The sequence below is a fragment of the Garra rufa genome, chromosome 6 (assembly GCF_049309525.1).
Source record: "Garra rufa chromosome 6, GarRuf1.0, whole genome shotgun sequence".
Classification (NCBI taxonomy): domain Eukaryota; kingdom Metazoa; phylum Chordata; class Actinopteri; order Cypriniformes; family Cyprinidae; genus Garra; species Garra rufa.
In genome coordinates, this window is record NC_133366.1 from 52,280,162 (window position 1) to 52,299,086 (window position 18,925).

The window sequence follows — 18,925 nt, forward strand, 5'->3', positions numbered from 1 at the left end:
TTGTATCTATTCTATGGTTCAAAAATACACTAAAATCCCCAGCACACATCATAGTACCTTCTGATTCTGCTGCTATAATTGTAAATAGGGTTTTAAAGATATGTTCTTCACTTTCTGGCGGGGCGTATACATTGATTAGTGTGACTATTTCGTTCTCTAATTTTCCTTTAACAAGAATAAATCGTCCCTCTTCATCGTTAATTTCTTTCAGACACTCAAATTTGATTGCATTTTGTATCATTATCGCAACCCCTCTTTTGCGACTATGTTTACATGTGCTATAGAATGTGTTTCTGTAACCAAATTTCTTCAGTTTCTCATGTTCTTCTTGCCATAAGTGTTTTTCTTGGACGAATATAATTTGTGCTTTTAGTTTCCTCATTTTCAAAATCATCTTACTTCTCTTAATTGGATTATTCAGCCCGTTTACATTTAATGACACCAGTGAAATGTTATTCATTTTGTTTTTGTAGAAGCTTGTACTTTTCTTTGATTTGTATCGTGTCCATGGTAACCAGCAAAAACATTGTAAGAACATAGAACATTTTAACACAAAACAGGAAACAATTTAACTTCCAAAAAAAGGTACGTGTCCATGTGTGTGCCACCCACGTTACCTTTGTGGGTTGAGGAGGATATCCCGTAATATATGGGGGCCCCTCTCTAGGGAGGTTTGCTCTAATTGTCCAATACAGTCTCTGTATTAACCTCCTAGTATGAGGTAGGTTCTTAGTTACCAATCAGATATAACAAAAAAAAGACAATCAATTTAGCATTTTGACCATTTCACGGAGTGTATTTACTTTTGATCTGTTCGTTCGTGTCCTTATTTGAGTCTTTTGAATGCACTCACATACCTCTATATCATAATTTCCTTTGATATTCCTGGAGCCTCTGCTTGGCTCGTACAGCCATATCTTCTGTGTTTCCAACTCGTTGCCATTGTAATGCCGAGTCGTTCTTCTATCCCGCTCTTAAATGCGCCTCCGCCTGATACTTCTGCGGTGATTGCCCTCCGGTTCAGCTCTTTCTCAGCCTCTTGTGCGCTCTCGTACGTATGTGGGCCAGCTTCCCAATGAATCCTGATTTTCGTTAGGGGTGTCTGGAAACGTATTCCTCTCTCCTTCAAGGCCTTTTTTATGCTGTTGTATTCTTTTCTTTTCTGGATAACCTCAGTGGCGTAGTCATGATCAAAGAAGAGTGCGCGGTTTTGATAGTGGATTTTTTTCCCCCAGGCTTCCCTCAGCACCGTCTCTTTCACTGTGTATTGAAGGAAGTTCACCACAATAGATCTCGGGGGTTTTTCAGCGCCTGGTTTCGGCAGTAAAGCTCGGTGTGCCCGTTGTATTTGTAGATCCATGTTTGTTGGTAGGGGTAGCTCATCTTTCAGAAGTTGTTCAATGAATCGTGTTGCAGAGCCGCCCTCTGCTCCCTCTTTTAAGCCGAAGATCCGGATATTATTCCGTCGGCTTCTTCCTTCTTGATCTGTCAGCTTGTCCCGTAGTATTCTCTGCTGCTTAATAGATTGGAGTAGAGCTTCTTTTGCCTCTATGTTCCAGTTTTCTAGCTCCTCAATTCTCTGTTCAGTTTCCGTGATTCTCGCATTTTGCTCGGCTAGTTCTGTCGTTGTTTCTGTTAGCCGCTGGTTAATGTCTTTCTTAAAATCCTCGAGTTCTTTTTTAAAATCCTTTTTAATTTCCCTTTTTAACGTAGTAAATTCCGCTTTTAGTTCGGTTTTGAAGTCCTGGATTTTTTTTAACAATATCTTTCAGTCCCATACGGATCGCCACGGCTTCCTCGGCCTCCAGGGGTTTGTCTTCACCCTCTATTTTATCCGCTACCTCGCCTTCGTCTTCATCGCTCAGTTCTGGTTGTTTCTTCGAGTTTTTTTGGTTTATTTGTCTTCTTGATTTTCCTCCCCTTTCCATCTCTGCTGCAGTTGTAATTATTTCTATCAAAACTATCGAATTCTGGGTTTTTTATCGAGTACTGATCGGGAACCATACACCTATGCTGCCATCTTGGGTTGCGTCAGCCGGAAGTCCCCGACTCTGCTTGTTTTCTAGAGTCCTCGAACCATGCCTGGAACACACCAAGGTCTTCTCTGAAGAGCCCGGACGGGGAGATCGGGGCACTGAGAAACGCACTCCGGTCGTGCTCTGGCAGGTTTGCCAAGGTTAGCCAAAGATGCCGCTGCGCCACCACAGTACCGGCCATGGCATGCCCCAACGACACCAGCGCACTATGGTTTGCACACAGCAAGTAAGTCATCATGTGTCAATTGCCTTCCAGGCGTGATTATAGGTGTCTTCAGCGGACGGCGCAGGAGCGCGATATCCTATAGTAATGTGTTGTACCGAGTGGACCGACTTAATGGGAACAGTCTCAAGGTGGGTGGGGGGCAGAAACTGCATCTTGACCAATAGGAAGTTCTGTCCTTCCTAGGTTTTTGTACCAAAAACTCTCTAAGACCTCAAAAACGTAAACTTGCTCTCTTAGAGATGTCTGGCAGTTGTCCTGGCATCCTTATCTAATGGTGATGGACAGTTTGCTTGTGTTAGTCCACCAAGATCCAATCAAAACATAGCAAACCTTTGTCCACTATTGAAGTCAGAGACGGGGCCCCTGCCATAAACTGGGCCCTGGAATGCGTGGTCCACTACATTGCATTCTTAGTAAGGTTCTTCATCTTATTTTTTTCGGAGTAGCAGAAGTTTATCTTTCCATAAGATAACCTAGCTCTGACATAGCAACACCCAACTGAATCACTTGCATTTTATGCATCTTATGCACTTTATTCCTTTTGCATGTATGGTATTCATTTAGTAGTTAATTACTCTTGTCTATCTTTTGTTAATCAATTTATTTTATTATACGTGTGTCTTCCTTGTGTTGATAATACAGTAAGAGGGTCTACAAGTTAGATATCCTATCAATCATTCTCATGTGATATAATCATAACGTCATCTGTGACACGAGTACCCATCACTACACTATTTCACATTTCTAGTGGGCGAAAGCAAAACTCACTACATAATTGGTATCCCTGAGTGGGCCGAGTTAAAATGGGATGAGTCTTCTGTAAAAATTCACTACACTTTTCTGAGTTTTCTCATTGGGTACTTTTTTTATCCCTGTCTGCACCAAAACCATCTGGAGGGTTAGCTGCCAAAAAGTTCATTTTTAGTTTCATCTGACCATAGAAGCCAGTCCTGTTTGAAGTTCCAATCATGTCTGACAAGTGAATATGCTGGAGTTTGTTTTTGGGTGAGTGAGGAACAACATGTGGTAATGTAGGGGCTGTTTGGTCACTTTATTTTAGGCTTTCTGACCCCAAGACTCAACTAATCTCTGCAATTCTCCATCTGTGATCCTTGGAGAGTCTATGGCTCCTTAAACTCTCCTCCTTATCGTGCCTTAGGATGATATAGACACGTCTTCTAGGCAGATTTGTAACATATTTAGTTGACTGGAACTTCTTAAAGGAACACTCCACTTTTTTTGGAAATAGGCTCATTCTCCAACTCCCCCCGAGTTAATAAGTTGATTTTTACCGTTTTGAAATCCATTCAGCCGTTCTCCTGTTCTGGCGATATCACTTTTAGCATAGCTTAGCATAGATCATTGAATCCTATGAGACCAATAGCATCGCGTTCAGAATTAACCAACGAGTTTCGATATTTGTCCTATTTAAAACTTGACTCTTCTGCAGTTATATCGTGTACTAAGAGGGGTGTGCAAAGCAGCCAGTATTTGTGTCTGTATTTGTATTTGTTGAGGGGGGAAAAGTATTTGTATTTGTATTTGTATTTGAGTAAAATTCAAAATAAGTGAAAAAATCCTGTTTTTTTGTGCGCTTAACTTTTAATTTACGTTATACTGTAAGTATTTTGTAATTATATCCATTATAATAATTATGGATATGCAATATTGGTTAATGTTTTTGAATATGTAACAAGGAACGTCATTGAAAAAAAAAATTATATGACAACCATTACCTCATCCATGGTTAAACCAACTAATAAAATGCCATTATGAACATTATGAATCCCACCACCACCAGTCCTTGTTGGAGGATGCTGAACAGACAGAATAAAAATAAAAATAAAAATGTTCTTCTTCTGAAAAAACTTCTTTCTTGTGGCGTCTGCCGTTGCTAAGCAGCCATGACCTGATCACTCAATGACGAAGTTTCAGCAAAGCATAAATGGATTTCCAGCATTAAAAATCGGTTGCATTAGCTTTGCTATTAAATGTCTTTAAAAATGGTTATTCATGTACAGATATGATCAGCTGTTCCTCCAACTTGGCTGTTTTTTCAATGGTATAAGGGAAAGGGTGAAGCTGATTTTTTGGTTCTTGTCATATGACCTGCGTGCGCATGTGGCATTCTGAAAAGTTGAGATGTATTTATCCAAAGATTATAGAATATTTATGTTGATGCGGCGCGGACGCGCCTGGAAAAAACGAGCGTGTATCACCGTGTGAGCGTTGCTTTCATTATGAGCGCGCATACCGCGCTTCTACATTTGAAATAACAGACAAATATGGAAACTCGTTGGTCATTTTTGAACGTGATGCTATTGGTCTAATAGGATTCAATGATCTATGCTAAGCTATGCTAAAAGTGATATCGCCAGAACAGGAGAACGGCTGAATGGATTTCAAAACGGTAAAAATCAACTTATTAACTAGAGAGGGAGTTGGAGAATGAGCCTATTTCCAAAAAAAGTGGAGTGTTCCTTTAATTATTGCTCAAATGGTGGGAATGGGGATTTTCAATGCGTTAGCTCTTTTCTTACAGCCACTTTCTATTTTGTTAAGGTTAACAAACCTGTTCTGCACATCAGAACTATGTTTTTTGGTTTTACTGCTTGTGATGGATGATTAAGGGAATTTGGCCGTTGTGTTCCTCATATTTATAATCCGGTGGAACCGGAAGTCATGGCTGCACAATTCCTTGCTCCTAGTTACCCTGGTGCACTAAAAATGAAAATATGAATAGGAATATACTTATATACTATCTATATATATATTATCCATAGGAATTTATAGGGATGCCAATAATTATGGTCACGATGCATTACAGAAAACCATTTATTTCATAATGTAAGTTTGCCGCACTATCATTTCGCTTTCGCCAATATTAGTGGAGGGCACTGTACATGCTGCTTACCTAGCCTTTAAGACTCCTTTTCCTTTGATTTTAGATACATTCAGAGCAGGTACATCTGATCTGAGAGCTTCACTAATCTTAAGAGGATGCAGCTTTCTGTGTACAGTATGAAGGAGGAGTAAAATCAACAAAAGAGCAATGATATACAGGTGCTATAGGCTGTCAATGTCTATCGTGAAAAGAGATCAACTAGATGGGATTTTCAAATCTTTGGTTTTCTGAATAAGGTCACATGTGTCTTTCAAATAAATAGTGTCTTTGTGATATGTTTAAAAAACATTTGCTGTTTAAAAAATAATACACATACTCAGCTGTGAAGTACATTTCGCTGCTACAGTCTGAGACGATTGGTCGCCTATCACATATCATATTAAAGGAGAACTCCGGTGTGATATTGACCTAAAGTGTATTGAATCATGATACCGAGTGTGAACGTACCTTGCATATTTCATCTCGGTTTGTGTCCAGCTGTCCGAAATCTGGGGTCAGTTAGCCGATGCTAACAACAGGTTGTCAATGAAAGTCAATCGGGCATCGAAGGAGCCATGTAAATAAATCACTGTTTTACGCCATTTACGAGGCACAAAGTAGCTCCACACTTCATCAGTAGACTTCCTAGGGCCCTGACATTTAAAACGAGACATTGAGAACTCAGAAAAAGCACCGGTAGTTTATTTACAAGAAGATTTATACAGACATCTTCCACCAGGAACAGAGCAGTCGCCGCCATCTTAAATGTAGTCACGATAAATCGAGTGTACCGTGAGAGCAAAACGAGACCAGCCACAGAGGTCAGGTGCTGCAGTTGCTCCAAATCTGCTTATATTTGAAAAATGTCCTAACATATTACATAAAAGTAACTCACATACTTGAAATGATCAATAAAAAAGCTAAACGATTATATAGAATAAATGATAGGCAAGCTTATTTCTTTTATTTATTTATCTTATGCAGTTTCAGTTCTTCTTTTTCTTTATTCCGTTTTTTGTATGTTTGGAAAACAGTTTCATCCTCTATAGGCCTATATGTACTGTATATGTATAAATGGTTTTGTGATACAGTAAACACATCTTTGACGAGGTGTGTGTTTTTTCCCATTCCTAAGTCAATGATCTCTTTCACAGCAAATGGATAAGCTGTTTGGCAGTTCTGGAATTGGAAGTGCACCAGCTTCTACAATTTTCTCCACTCCACTGGTCCTGGATGAAGTGTGCTCCCAAAACACGGCCACACACACACACACACACACACACACACACACACACACACACACACACACACACACACACACACACACCACATTCCTCTGAAGAACAGCCAGGCAGGGATGACATTCCTGGACCCTCTGATCTCCAAAACATGGTGCTAAATCCCACAAGAAGAAGACGACCAGTGAGCCAGCCCTCTTTTTATGAGACCTATGAGGCCCATGCAGAGAGAAGGACTTCTGCATTGGAGACCCTTGTTCAGCCAGAACTTTGGAGATGAAGAAGACTGAAAGAGAAACGCAGATGGTCATTTGAAAAAAAAAAAAGTTAACCAGCCTAAATACAATTGTTACAGAACTAAAAGCAATTGGACAACGTCAGGAGAAAATTATGGAGATACCAGAAAAAAGGTAAGTTCAATAAGAAGAATTTCACTAAATGCTGAATACGACTTTAATTGACCTTACATTTTGTGTCACACAACGTAAAGAAAGCCAAATTGTTTTCATGATACTAAGTTGTCCACAATGTTCTACTGAGTAAAGTTCTGCTTTCTGTTATAGTATGCTAAGGGATTATCACAGTGAGGTCTCATAACTGGGATGTGACACCCATCAACTGCAGAAACTGTGTTACGGAAACCAGCTTTCTCAAAACCTAACTGTTTCAGCTGCAGCCTTTGGCCTTTTGGCCTGGAAATGTGATGTGCCATTTGAGTGTTAACAAGCAAACAAAAATCATGGAGATGCTTGGCAAGACTTGATTTGCCAGTGGAAAGTTCCAAACATGGCCCATTATAAGATTTCTAACAGTCACTCATTTTTTATGTTGGTATTTGACATGATGCCATGTTTTTAAACAAGACCTCCAGCAGAAATACTGGCCAACAACATCAAAACTGCAGCAGTATATTTCATTGTACACATGGGGAACTGTTTATCCCTGTGTTTACCAAACCCATCTTGAGTGTTTGCTGCTTAAAGCTCATTTCATCTGACCATAGAAGCCAGCCTCTTAAAGTTCCAGCCGTGTCTGATAACTGATTATGCTGGAATTTGTTTTGGGTGAGCAAGGAGAATTTTTCTTGAAACCCTCCCGAACAACATGGTGATGTAGCTACTGTTTTCCGATTAATTGCGATTGTTTTACGACTGTTTTTAAGGTTTTCTGACCCCGAGACTCAACTATTTTCTGCAATTCTCCAGCTGTGGTCCTGGGAGAGTCTTTAAGTCAAGTCAAGTCACCTTTATTTACATAGGGTTTTTAACAATTCAGATTGTGTCAAAGCACTTTACTGACACTCTGTCCTCCAATTTGATACTGCTATGTATAATGAAAAGATTAAACACTCCATTTTCAGTTAAAGTACTAGAGACCTTTAATTTGGAGCAAGATAAATGGGAGAGTGACTTCTTTTTTTGTCAGATGTGTCATTTTTCTCACATCTGATTAGACCAATTTCAGTTTGAGATCTCTAACTCAGAACATACAAGTGCTGGTAATATCATTAGAATATCTTCAAAAAGATGATTTATTTCACTAATTCCATTTAAGCGAAACTTGTATAATGTATACATTACATTCATTCCACACAGACCGAGATATTTCAAGTGTTTATTTCTTTTCATTTTGATGATTGTAACTAACAACTAATGAAAACCCCAATTCAGTATCTTAGAAAAATAGTGTATTGTGAAAAGGTTCAGTATTGAAGACACCTGGTGCCACACTCTAATCAGCTAATTAACTCAAAACACCTGCAAAGGCCTTTAAATGGTCTCTCAGTCTAGTTCTGTAGGCTACACAATCATGGGGAAGACTGCTGATTTGACAGTTGTCCAAAAGATGACCATTGACTCCTTGTACAAGGAGGGCAAGACACAAAAGGTCATTGCAAAAAATACTGACTGTTCACAGAGCTCTGTGTCCAAACACATTAATTGAGAGGTGAAAGGAAGGAAAAGATGTGGTAGAAAAAAAAGTGCACAAGCAATAGGGATAACCGCTACCTGGAGAGAACTGTGAAACAAGACCCATTCAAAACTGTGGGGGAGATTCACAAAGTGTGGACTGCAGCTGGAGTCAGTGCTTCAAGAACCACTACGCACAGACGCATGCAAGACATGGGTTTCAGCTGTCGCATTTCTTGTGTCAAGCCACTCTTGAACAACAGACAGCGTTAGAAGCGTCTCGCCTGGGCTAAAGACAAAAGGACTGGACTGCTGCTGAGTGGTCCAAAGTTATGTTCTCTGATGAAAGTATATTTTGCATTTACTTTGGAAATCACAGTCCCAGCGTCTGGAGGAAGAGAGAAGAGGCACAGAATCCACGTTGTTTGAGGTCCAGTGTAAAGTTTCCACAGTCAGTGATGGTTTGGGGTGCCATGTCACCTGCTGGTGTTGGTCCATTGTGTTTTCTGAAATCCAAGGTCAACGCAGCTGTATACCAGGATGTTTTAGAGCACTTCATGCTTCCTGCTGCTGACCAACTTTATGGAGATGCAGATTTCATTTTCCAACAGGACTTGGCACCTGCACACAGTGCCAAAGCTACCAGTATCCGGTTTAAGGACCATGGTATCCCTGTTCCTAATTGGCCAGCAAACTTGCCTGAACTCAACCCCATAGAAAATCTATGGGGTATGTGAAGAGGTATATGCGATATGCCAGACCCAACAATGCAGAAGAGCTGAAGGCCACTATCAGAGCAACCTGGGCTCTCATAACACCTGAGCAGTGCCACAGACTGATCGACTCCATGCCACACCGCATTGCTGCAGCAACTCAGGCAAAAGGAGCCCCAACCAAGTATTGAGTGCTGTACATGCTGCTCATACTTTTATACAGTTATAATCATCAAAATTAAAAGACTTGAAAAATATCAGTCTGTGTGGAAAGAATGTATACATTATACAAGTTTCACTTCTTAAATGGAATTAGTGAAATAAAACAACTTTTTGAAGATATTCTAATTATATGACCAGCACCTGTAGATTGATGTATGTTTTTCTCCGTTCACAAAAGCACTGCATGTGCGTGATGTGACCATGTGAATACTCAGGTTCAGTTGTTGCTTGTATAAAATTAATACTTGGAAAACCAATGTAGGTATTTTAAATGGATCACAGTGTAGAGAATTAAGCTCAAAAGGAAAATTTATATAAATAATTACAATTAATTACGATTAACTACAATTATTTATATTAGTCGCCAGTAGTAACTGTAGCGGGATTAACTCGCCATCGACTATCCATTCGTCCAGCGAACATTCAGGGTAACTTCATATCAATTTCATATTGGCCACAGAAAAATAACATTCTTACAGTATTAATGCATTAGAGCATGTAGCTTAATCGTAAATCATAAAGGGACATTAATTTGCAAGGCAGAATCAGAGACTCATGTAATTCATGCACAAGAGTTTTATTAACGAAGGACTAACATATAACTAGTCTAAACGAACACGTACACATGCAAATCACACATACATGGTACCTAGGAAGGGCGAGAGGTGATGGCTAGAAACAGACAAGGAAAGGGGTATGAGGCTGAGTTGACCATCTGAAAGAACCATCAGTTTCTAACTCAAAGCACAGTATACGATAGCTTACACAAAACCTCTGTTTAGTAGAAGGAATGATACTTGCATTTGACTTAGCTGTTAAACAAGAGTCTTGTGAAGCCTCTGAAGTAGTTCTGGATGGTTCCATTTGATGACGAGGTTGCAATTTCTTGAAACTCTGTTGTGGTTAGGAGAGTCCTCTCTCCTGAGTAAGCAGTTCTGAAGGACTACAGACCAGAATTCAGAGATGGGGGTACAGGGACGGCCAGGAGTAAAGAGAGAGAAGTGTCTGATCATTGACATTTCCATGATGATAAGTTCCAGGGTTGAGGGCAACAAACTCCAGCGGTATCAGTCTGACTTTGTGTAGTCGAGAGCCATCTTCCCAGGTTGGGGAGACCACACACGGCTCTGTATGTTGAGGCCCGCTTTGGGTCATGTGAGTTCTCTCACACAGACAGCAATCAAGATTTTTCAGAAGAGACAGACAGAACTGTGGAGGAGCCTTTTAAAGTCTAGGAAGAGTCACGCCTCTCAGGATGGACTTGACCAATGAAAAAGGCTGAATTTACAAACGGGAGGTTGTAAATAATGTGGGTTTTATGACCATTTGTCTGAAAGCATGGTTCGAATGGTTGTGGCATTTTATATTTGGATTAAAGTACGAACACACATGGCATTCTATGAGGAGGTGGCATTCACCAAAGTGTGCATCATTAAATGAGCATTAGTTTGATAGGAGACACATAGTTATAGGTAGGTCACATTGACTAGTGCTTCACGCATTAAGCATACATACAATAAAAAAATACAATTCCAAAGACATTATACAAGATAGTTATAGTACACACAATGACCTAAAGGATTTGTGTGTTCATTCAAAGAAGTTTTCCTATGAATTAGGGACGAGTCCATTTCTATGAGCATAAAGTCTTTCCTATAGGAAAGAATAGGAAAAGTTTTTCTGCCTGCATTTCTTTGTGTCGTAAAACTGGTGTCATCAGATGGTTGCCCTGGTGACTGAGCTCCTTTTGGATGTTAGTCGCTTTCAAGGGTTGTTTCCAGAATTCCAACATATACCTGGCTTGTTGGTTTTAAAGATTATTTGTTATAAGTAACAAATAATAGTGTGTCTGATTGGTCAAAACATTACAACAGCCACATAATTTTAATTTAAAGTTAATCAGAAAAATAATCATAACACAACTTCACCTGTTTATGTATATTGCTAAATAAATAAAAAAATAAATAATACATTTTTATTATTATTATTTATTATTATAATCATGAGTTTCATGCAAGCCTATGTATTTTGTGCGATAGGTGAAATTATTAACGGAAACAGCTATGCAACAATTGCATTTTTTAGGGATATCATCATCCAGCACAGTTTTTTTGGTAAAAAGCCAGTTGGATGGAGACAGCAAATTTTACAGTTTTTTAATGCATATTCTCTTTGTCAATAACAAAACATTGCAAAAAACTGGATGGAAACTTGCCTATTGGGCGACAGAGTTGTTGTCAGCTTAGTGTTAGCAGTAGTGTGTGACCCACTGTTGCGGATCATTTACATTGTGTCACGTAGTGTGAAAAGCACAATGACCTAATGACAGACAGGATGTCATGTAGTCTGAACAGCACAGTTTTTTCGCCGATTAAGTCGTAGGTATGCCTCAACTGTGAGAGACAAAATCTCAAAAAAAAAAAAAGAAAATCACATTGTATGATTTTTAAATAATTAATTTCCCTTTTATTGCATGAAATAAGTATTTGATCACCTACCAACTAGCAAGAATTCTATCTCTCACAGACCTGTTAGTTTGTCTTTAAGAAGCCCTCCTATCCTCCACTCATTACCTGTAGTAATTGCATCTGTTTGAACTTGTTACCTGTATAAAAGACACCTGTCCACACACTCAATCAGACTCCAACCTCTCCACTATGGGCAAGACCAAAGAGCTGTCTAAGGACACTAGGGACAATCAATGATCCTGAGAAAGGTGAGGAATCACCCTAGAACTAAACGGGAGGACCTGGTCAGTGACCTGAAGAGAGCTGGGACCACAGTCTCATCGGTTACCATTAGTAACACACTACACCGTCATGGATTGTAATCCTGCAGCGTGTGCAAGGTCTCCCTGTTCAAGTCAGCACATGTCCAGGCCCGTCTGAAGTTTGCCAAAGACCATCTGTATGATCCTGGAGTAGGCATGGGAGAAGGTCATGTGGACAGATGAGACCAAAATATAATTCTTTGGTATAAACTCCACATGCCGTGTTTGGAGGAAGAAGAAGGATAAGTACAATCCAAAGAACACCATCCCAACTGTGAAGCATGGGGGAGGAAACATCATGCTTTGGGGGTGTTTTTCTGCAAAGTGGACAGGACGACCGCACCGTATTGAGGGGAGGATGGATGGGGCCATGTATCACAAGATTTTGGGCAACAACAACCTTCCCTCAGTAAGGGCCTGTTGCCCAAGCTACAGTCCCAAAACCTGAAAGATCTGCAGAAGACCTGTATGGAGGAGTGGGACAAAATCCCCGCTGCAGTGTGTGCAAACCTGGTCAAGAACTACAGAAAACATCTGACCTCTGTAACTGTAAACCAAATACTAAGTTCTATTTTTCTAGTGTATCATAGACGTGTTTCATGCAATAAAATGGAACTTAATTATTTAAAAATTAAACAATGTGACTGGATTTGTTTTAGATTCTGTCTCTCACAGTTGAGGTGTACCTATATTGAAAATTACAGATTTTACCATTATTTGTAAATGGGAAAACTTGAAAAATCGGCAGTGTATTAAATACTTATTTGCCCCACTGTACTTGTTGAAATTCATGCCAGACTTGTTAGCCCACTATTTCTTGGCACAAGTGGACAGTTCAGTAAGAAGGAACTTTTACGTACACACAACATAACTCACTTGAGAATTTATATTTAATATTTGTCACGGTTTCAGTCAATAATTTCAGCCTTCAAATTATTTTTGCTATTTCAGGCAAAAAATCTTTGAAGTAGAACTTTTTTCTGGTGCCATTTTATATCTGCAGAGCTATTTGAAACTATTTACGTACAAAAACAGAAATACGGTCTTGTTTATACATAACTGTTCTAGGTCTATATGTGATGGCAAAATCACATATAGACAAAAATTATTCCATTGCGCCGCCTTCAGAGTGATTTTAAAAATTGCTCCTTCTAAACTTGTCAGTGTGTTTCCAGAATGCGTTTGCAAATTATCTTTCAGGTTTCTCTGATATGTGAAACTTATGTTGCAGAAGGTCTGTCTCCAGTGTGAAGCCTCATGTGAGCGGTAAGGTTTCCTTTAAGTGTGAAACTCTTTCCACATGAAAGGCAACTAAAAGGTTTTTCTTCACTGTGAACTCTCATGTGAGCCCGAAGGTTTCCTCTAAATCTGAAAGTCTTTCCACAATAAGGGCAGATATAATCCTTCTCTCCAGTATGAATTCTCATGTGTAGATTTAGGTTTGTCTTGTTTGAGCAAGTTTTTCCACAGTGATTGCACATGAACGGCTTCTCTCCAGTGTGAGATGTTACATGATTTTTAAAATGATCACTGTCTGAGAAACTCATTCCACACTGATGGCATATAAAACTGAGAGAGGGAGCTCCTGAGTGAACCACCATGTGCTTTTTAAGGGTTCCCTTATGACTGAACTTCTTTTCACACTGATCGCATGCATATGGCTTCTCACCAGTGTGAATGTTCATGTGATACTCAAGGTTTGGTTTAATTGTAAAACCTATTCCACAAAGTTTGCAAAGGTACGGCTTCTCTCCAGTGTGAGTTCTCATGTGCCTGTTAATGCTTCCTTGTTGACTGAAATGTTTTCCACACAGAGGGCATGTGAAGGGCTTTTCACCTGTGTGGACGTTCATGTGGCTTTTGAGGGCTGCTTTTTTAGTGAAAGATTTTCCACACTCTTGGCAGGTGAAAGGCTTCTCTCCAGTGTGAATCCTCATGTGGACTTTAAGATTTCCATGTTCACTGAAATGTTTTCCACACTGTTGGCAGGTAAAAGGCTTCTCTCCAGTGTGAATCCTCATGTGGACTTTAAGATTTCCATGTTCACTGAAATGTTTTCCACACTGTTGGCAGGTAAAAGGCTTCTCTCCAGTGTGAATCCTCATGTGGACTTTAAGATTTCCATGTTCACTGAAATGTTTTCCACACTGTTGGCAGGTAAAAGGCTTCTCTCCAGTGTGAATCCTCAAGTGGACTATAAGGTTTCCATGTTGACTGAAACTCTTTCCACAATACTGGCAGGTGAAATGAGTTTTACTTGAAGTATTTTCTGTCTGAGAGCAACTAATTGATTCTCGTCCAGTTATAAAATACTGATCTTCATCTTGCATTTCATCTAGTACTTCACTCTCCATTCTGGGCACCACCAGTTCTAAAAAGAGACAAATACAAGTTAACCCCTGTTTAAAAGCAACAGTAGAACAGAGTGCAACAATGGCCCAGATCTGGCATTTATTCTGGAGAGTCACAGTCCTGCAGAGTAAAGCTCCAACACACCTCTAATAAGTTAACCTTGAAGACCATGATTCAGGTGTGTTCAGTTAGAATTGGAGTTAAACTCTGCAGAGCTGAGCTTGACACCCCAGTTTACATTTATAGAAAGCCTTGGATATGTGAAAACATCAAAATGTGTTCTACTGGGGATGTTTGAAGTGTTTGATGTTTGACTACTGTTTTAATTCCTCATTGAAAACTTGGAATCAAGTTTTTTTTTTAAATGCAGCATTACATAGACGTAAAGGTATGCTTGGGATTTTGGGGGAAACTTCTGTAATTTTTAACTAAGATTAATAGTGTCATGTATGTAAACCACATTTGGGCAGCATGAAAATCACAATTGTGAGAGATTTGAGAAATGCACATTTCAGAACAAAAATTTACAGATAATGTACTCACACACTTGTCATCCAAGATGTTCATGTCCTTCTTTCTTCAGTCGTAAGGAAATTATGTTTTTTGAGTAAAGCATTCAGGATTTATATGGTTTGAACTTCTAAAATGCAGCTTCAAAGGGCTCTAAATGATCGCAGCCAAGGAAAGAAGGGTTTTATTTAGCAAACAATGTTATTTTCTAAAAAAAAAAAAAAAAAAATTACAATTTATATACTTTTTAACCTCAAAGTCTTGTCTAGCTCAGCAAGACAAGCATTTGAGATTAAAAAGTATATATCTGATCGTTTCGCTAGATAATAAACTTCTTCCTCGGCTGGGATCATTAAAAGCCCTTTGACGCCACATTTAAACTGCATTTTGGAAGTTCAAACTTGGGGGCACCATAGAAGTCCACTTTATGGAGAGAAATCCTGAAATGTTTTCCTCAAAAAACATTTCTTTACGACTAAAGAAAGTAAGACATGAACAACAAAGCAGGAGGAAAGCAAACAAGATTACAAAAAAATCACTTGCCAACAGCAACCGAACTGAGAAAATGCACAGGCCAAAATATTGCTTACCAGCCATTAACCAGTGTTTGGATTTTAAAATGTATTTATAATTGTGACTTTTTTTTGTCTGTGCATTCATAAAAATCCCAAAACGCTCCAAACCCCCTTTTTCTGTTTCATTGTCAACAAACAATAATACAAAAATGGGGTGGGGGATGAGAAACATACAGTATCTCACAAAAGTAAGTACACCTCTTACATTTCAGCAACCATTTTAGTATATCTTCCCAAGGGATAATAATACTATAGAAATGAAACTTGGATATATTTTAGAGTAGTCAGTGTCCAGCTTGTATAGCAGTATAGATTTACTGTCCTCTAAAAATACAGCCATTATTGCCAAAATAGCTGGCAACAAAAGTGAGTACACCCTAAGTGATAACAGCAGTATGTTGTTTAGCCATGTAAAGCCACATGTCCTATTCATTATGTTTATGTTTTTGGCTTCAAAAAAAAAAAAAAAAAAAAAAAACAGATGCATGAGTGCTGCCAGCTTTGCTTTAAAGGTTGCAGAAGTAAAAGGTCAGTTTGTCAGTGCTCACACCATACGCTGCACAGTGCTAAAAGTCAGTTTGCACAGGCGTCATCCCACATGAAAGCCTCTTCTGAAGCTGGCTCATAAGAAAGCCCGCAAACAGTTTGCTGAAGACAACCTGTCCATGAGCATGAATTACTGGAACCATGTTCTGTGGTCTGATGAGACTATAAGATCAACTCAGATGGTGTCCTGCATGTGTGGTGATGCCCTGGTTAAGAGTACCAAGAAAACTGTGTCTTGCCTACAGTCAAGCATGGTGGTGGTAGCATCATGGTCTGGGGCTGCATGAGTGCTGTTGGTTCTGGGGAGTTGCAGTTCATTGAGGGAAACATGGAGTCCATTATGTACTGTACATTCTGTAGCAGAACACGGTGCCTTCCCTCCAGAAACCAGGCAGATCGGCAGTTTTCCATGATAACGATCCCAATCACACCACCAAAATGATAGCCGCCTTGCTGAGGAAGCTGAAGGTGAATGAGTGGCCAAGTTTGTCTCCAGACCTGAACCCTGTGGGGCATCCTCAGATGGAAGGTAGAGAAGCACAATGTGTCTAATGTACTGCAGCTATGTGATGCCATTATATGGAAGAGGATCCCAGCAACAACCTGTGCAGCTCTGGTCAATTCCATGCCTTGCAGCATTAAGGCAGTGCTGGATAACAATGGTGCTAACATAAAATATTGACACTTTGGACACAGTTTTGACAAGTTCACTTCGGGTGTACTCACTTTTGTTGCCAGCTATTTTGACAATAATGGCTGTATGCTGAGTTATTTTCATAGGACAGTAAATCTATACTGCTATACAAGCTGCACACTGACTATAAAATATATCCAAGTTAAATTTCTATAGTATTATCCCTTAAGACAATATACTAAATTTGTGTGAGGGGTGTACTCACTTTTGTGGGACACTCTATAGCACTTGTTCTCAAACTGGGGTATGCGAGGTGACGGAAGGGAGTTGCCAAAAAAATGCTGAGCTTTGCCATTCATTTAGTTCTACCCCAATTTAAAGTAACATTAAAACAGAGCATGTATTTCTGACAAGCAAAATGCCGCTTTTATGCTGAAACAGGAAAATGGGAGTGCCGTAAACAATCAAAGACATCAAATTACCTCATCTCTTGCAGTCAAAACTGACTGTATCCATACCAGCAGTGTGCATATGATAGGATGCCTGCAAAGTATGCTACTTTAGCAAACAGCGCTGCATGTACTTAATTCAGGTCATGAGGGGAGGCCTCAGCAAACTGACAGCTTATCACCCTGGACCCTCAGATTAAAACTCTGATGCTCTACCGACTGAGCTATCCGGGCCACCTGCATGACAGCAGAAAATGTGCATTCTCTGTCTGCTTACAGTTTGTGGCACTACAGGATGAAGGCCACAGACTATTAGGCTTGGTGTGTCCGGGCCTTTAGGTTTACGAAAGCTTGTCTTCCCAATGACATGTAATTTCATTTCATCGAATGCCAGCATTATACTAACCTCAAGAAAGCCTCACAAGGACACGGCCACATGTTACATGATTATGAATGCTATTACTGCATTCATTCAGCATTAGCCCAGCATCAACACTGAATTTCGATTACACTGTATATCAACGGTTGGTCTAGGACTGGGTGGGAGTCAGGGAATTTACCTGGAACCTCACAGTTTCTCACAAAACATCATGTCGCACGCCCTCCAGAGGAGCTGTGGCCTTTTGACTCGGGAGAAAAGGGACAAGCAGGCGGAAGGGATCCTTCAGATTATGAGACTGAAACGCTGCCCAACTGCGTCAATGAGGCTGGTGGGTTGACCGGTCTGAACAGCGAAGAACTAGCTTCTCTGTCCTTGCCTGTAGGTGTAGCCGCAATGGGTCAGCTCCCACCACGCAGGCGTGTCAGGATGGCCGAGCGGTCTAAGGTGCTGCGTTCAAGCTGGGGAACAATAGTCCGTCAAAGACGGGGAAGAAGGGAAGAAAAGGGGGAAGGAAGAAAAGGAGAAAGGGAAGAAGAAAGGGAAAAAATGACGAAAAGAAAGGGTGAAATGTGACGTTAGAACATATTACTTCCTTAGCATGCACGCTACGATACATTTTCAGGTTTCTTTGTGCGTGAAAATCGCGCATTTATATTACACTGTTTCCTATTGCAGGCGCTCACCAAGACCGGGGTTCGAATCCAGATAAAGGCACCTTTTTGTATTGTTATTGTTATATTGTTAATTTCATTAAATAAATGCAATTTTTAAGGTTAATAAAATGTACATATGTACAATTCTTCCATGAAAAATAAAGAATGCCAATGGAACTGTGGTATTGTTGATGTTATTATTACTTATTATTTTGTAGTTATTGTATTAATATTATTTATTCTGATTAAGCATAATATTATTCTTTGTTTAATTGATATTACTTATTCTGATTAGGAGTTTTGTATGTTACCTTCATTCAAGACACTTACAAATATGTTATTTGTATTGAAAAAAAGATAGTAATTAGAATAAAATAGTCATTAATATGTTGAAATTTTTTAATTTACAATCATGCCAACAGAACAGTAATGAATTTTAAATAAATACAATTATATTAACTATTAAATAAGTTTTCAATCAACAATAAATTAAAAGGGGAAATAAAATGAAAATAAAAACAGAAATCAAAAAGCAACAATTTCCCAGTTTGTTTTTGTTTTACAATTATTCCAACAATACAGTAATGCATATTAAATAAAATAAAATATTAAATAAGTTTTCAAACAACAATAAATTAAAATGAAAATAAAAGTAAAAGTAAAAAACAAAAAGCAATAATTTGCCAGTTTATTTTTATTTTACAATTATTCCAACAATACAGTAATGAATATTAAATAAATAAAATTAAATATTGAATAAGTTTTCAAACAACAATAAATGAAAAGGAAAATAAAATGAAAATAAAAGTAAAAAACAAAAAGCAA

At 39.1% G+C, this 18,925-nt stretch overlaps 1 protein-coding gene across 1 annotated transcript; it reads right to left on the bottom strand.

Annotated features, from left to right (window-relative positions):
• Positions 1 to 12,046: 12,046 nt before the first annotated feature.
• LOC141336975 (uncharacterized) lies at positions 12,047 to 15,458 on the bottom strand. The gene is made up of 3 exons (XM_073842695.1): positions 15,452 to 15,458; positions 13,531 to 14,370; positions 12,047 to 12,144 (listed from the first exon to the last, which is right to left on the bottom strand). Exons 1-3 carry the CDS (start codon positions 15,456 to 15,458, stop codon positions 12,047 to 12,049), a joined length of 945 nt encoding a protein of 314 aa, XP_073698796.1.
• Between the last annotated feature and the right edge of the window lie 3,467 nt (positions 15,459 to 18,925).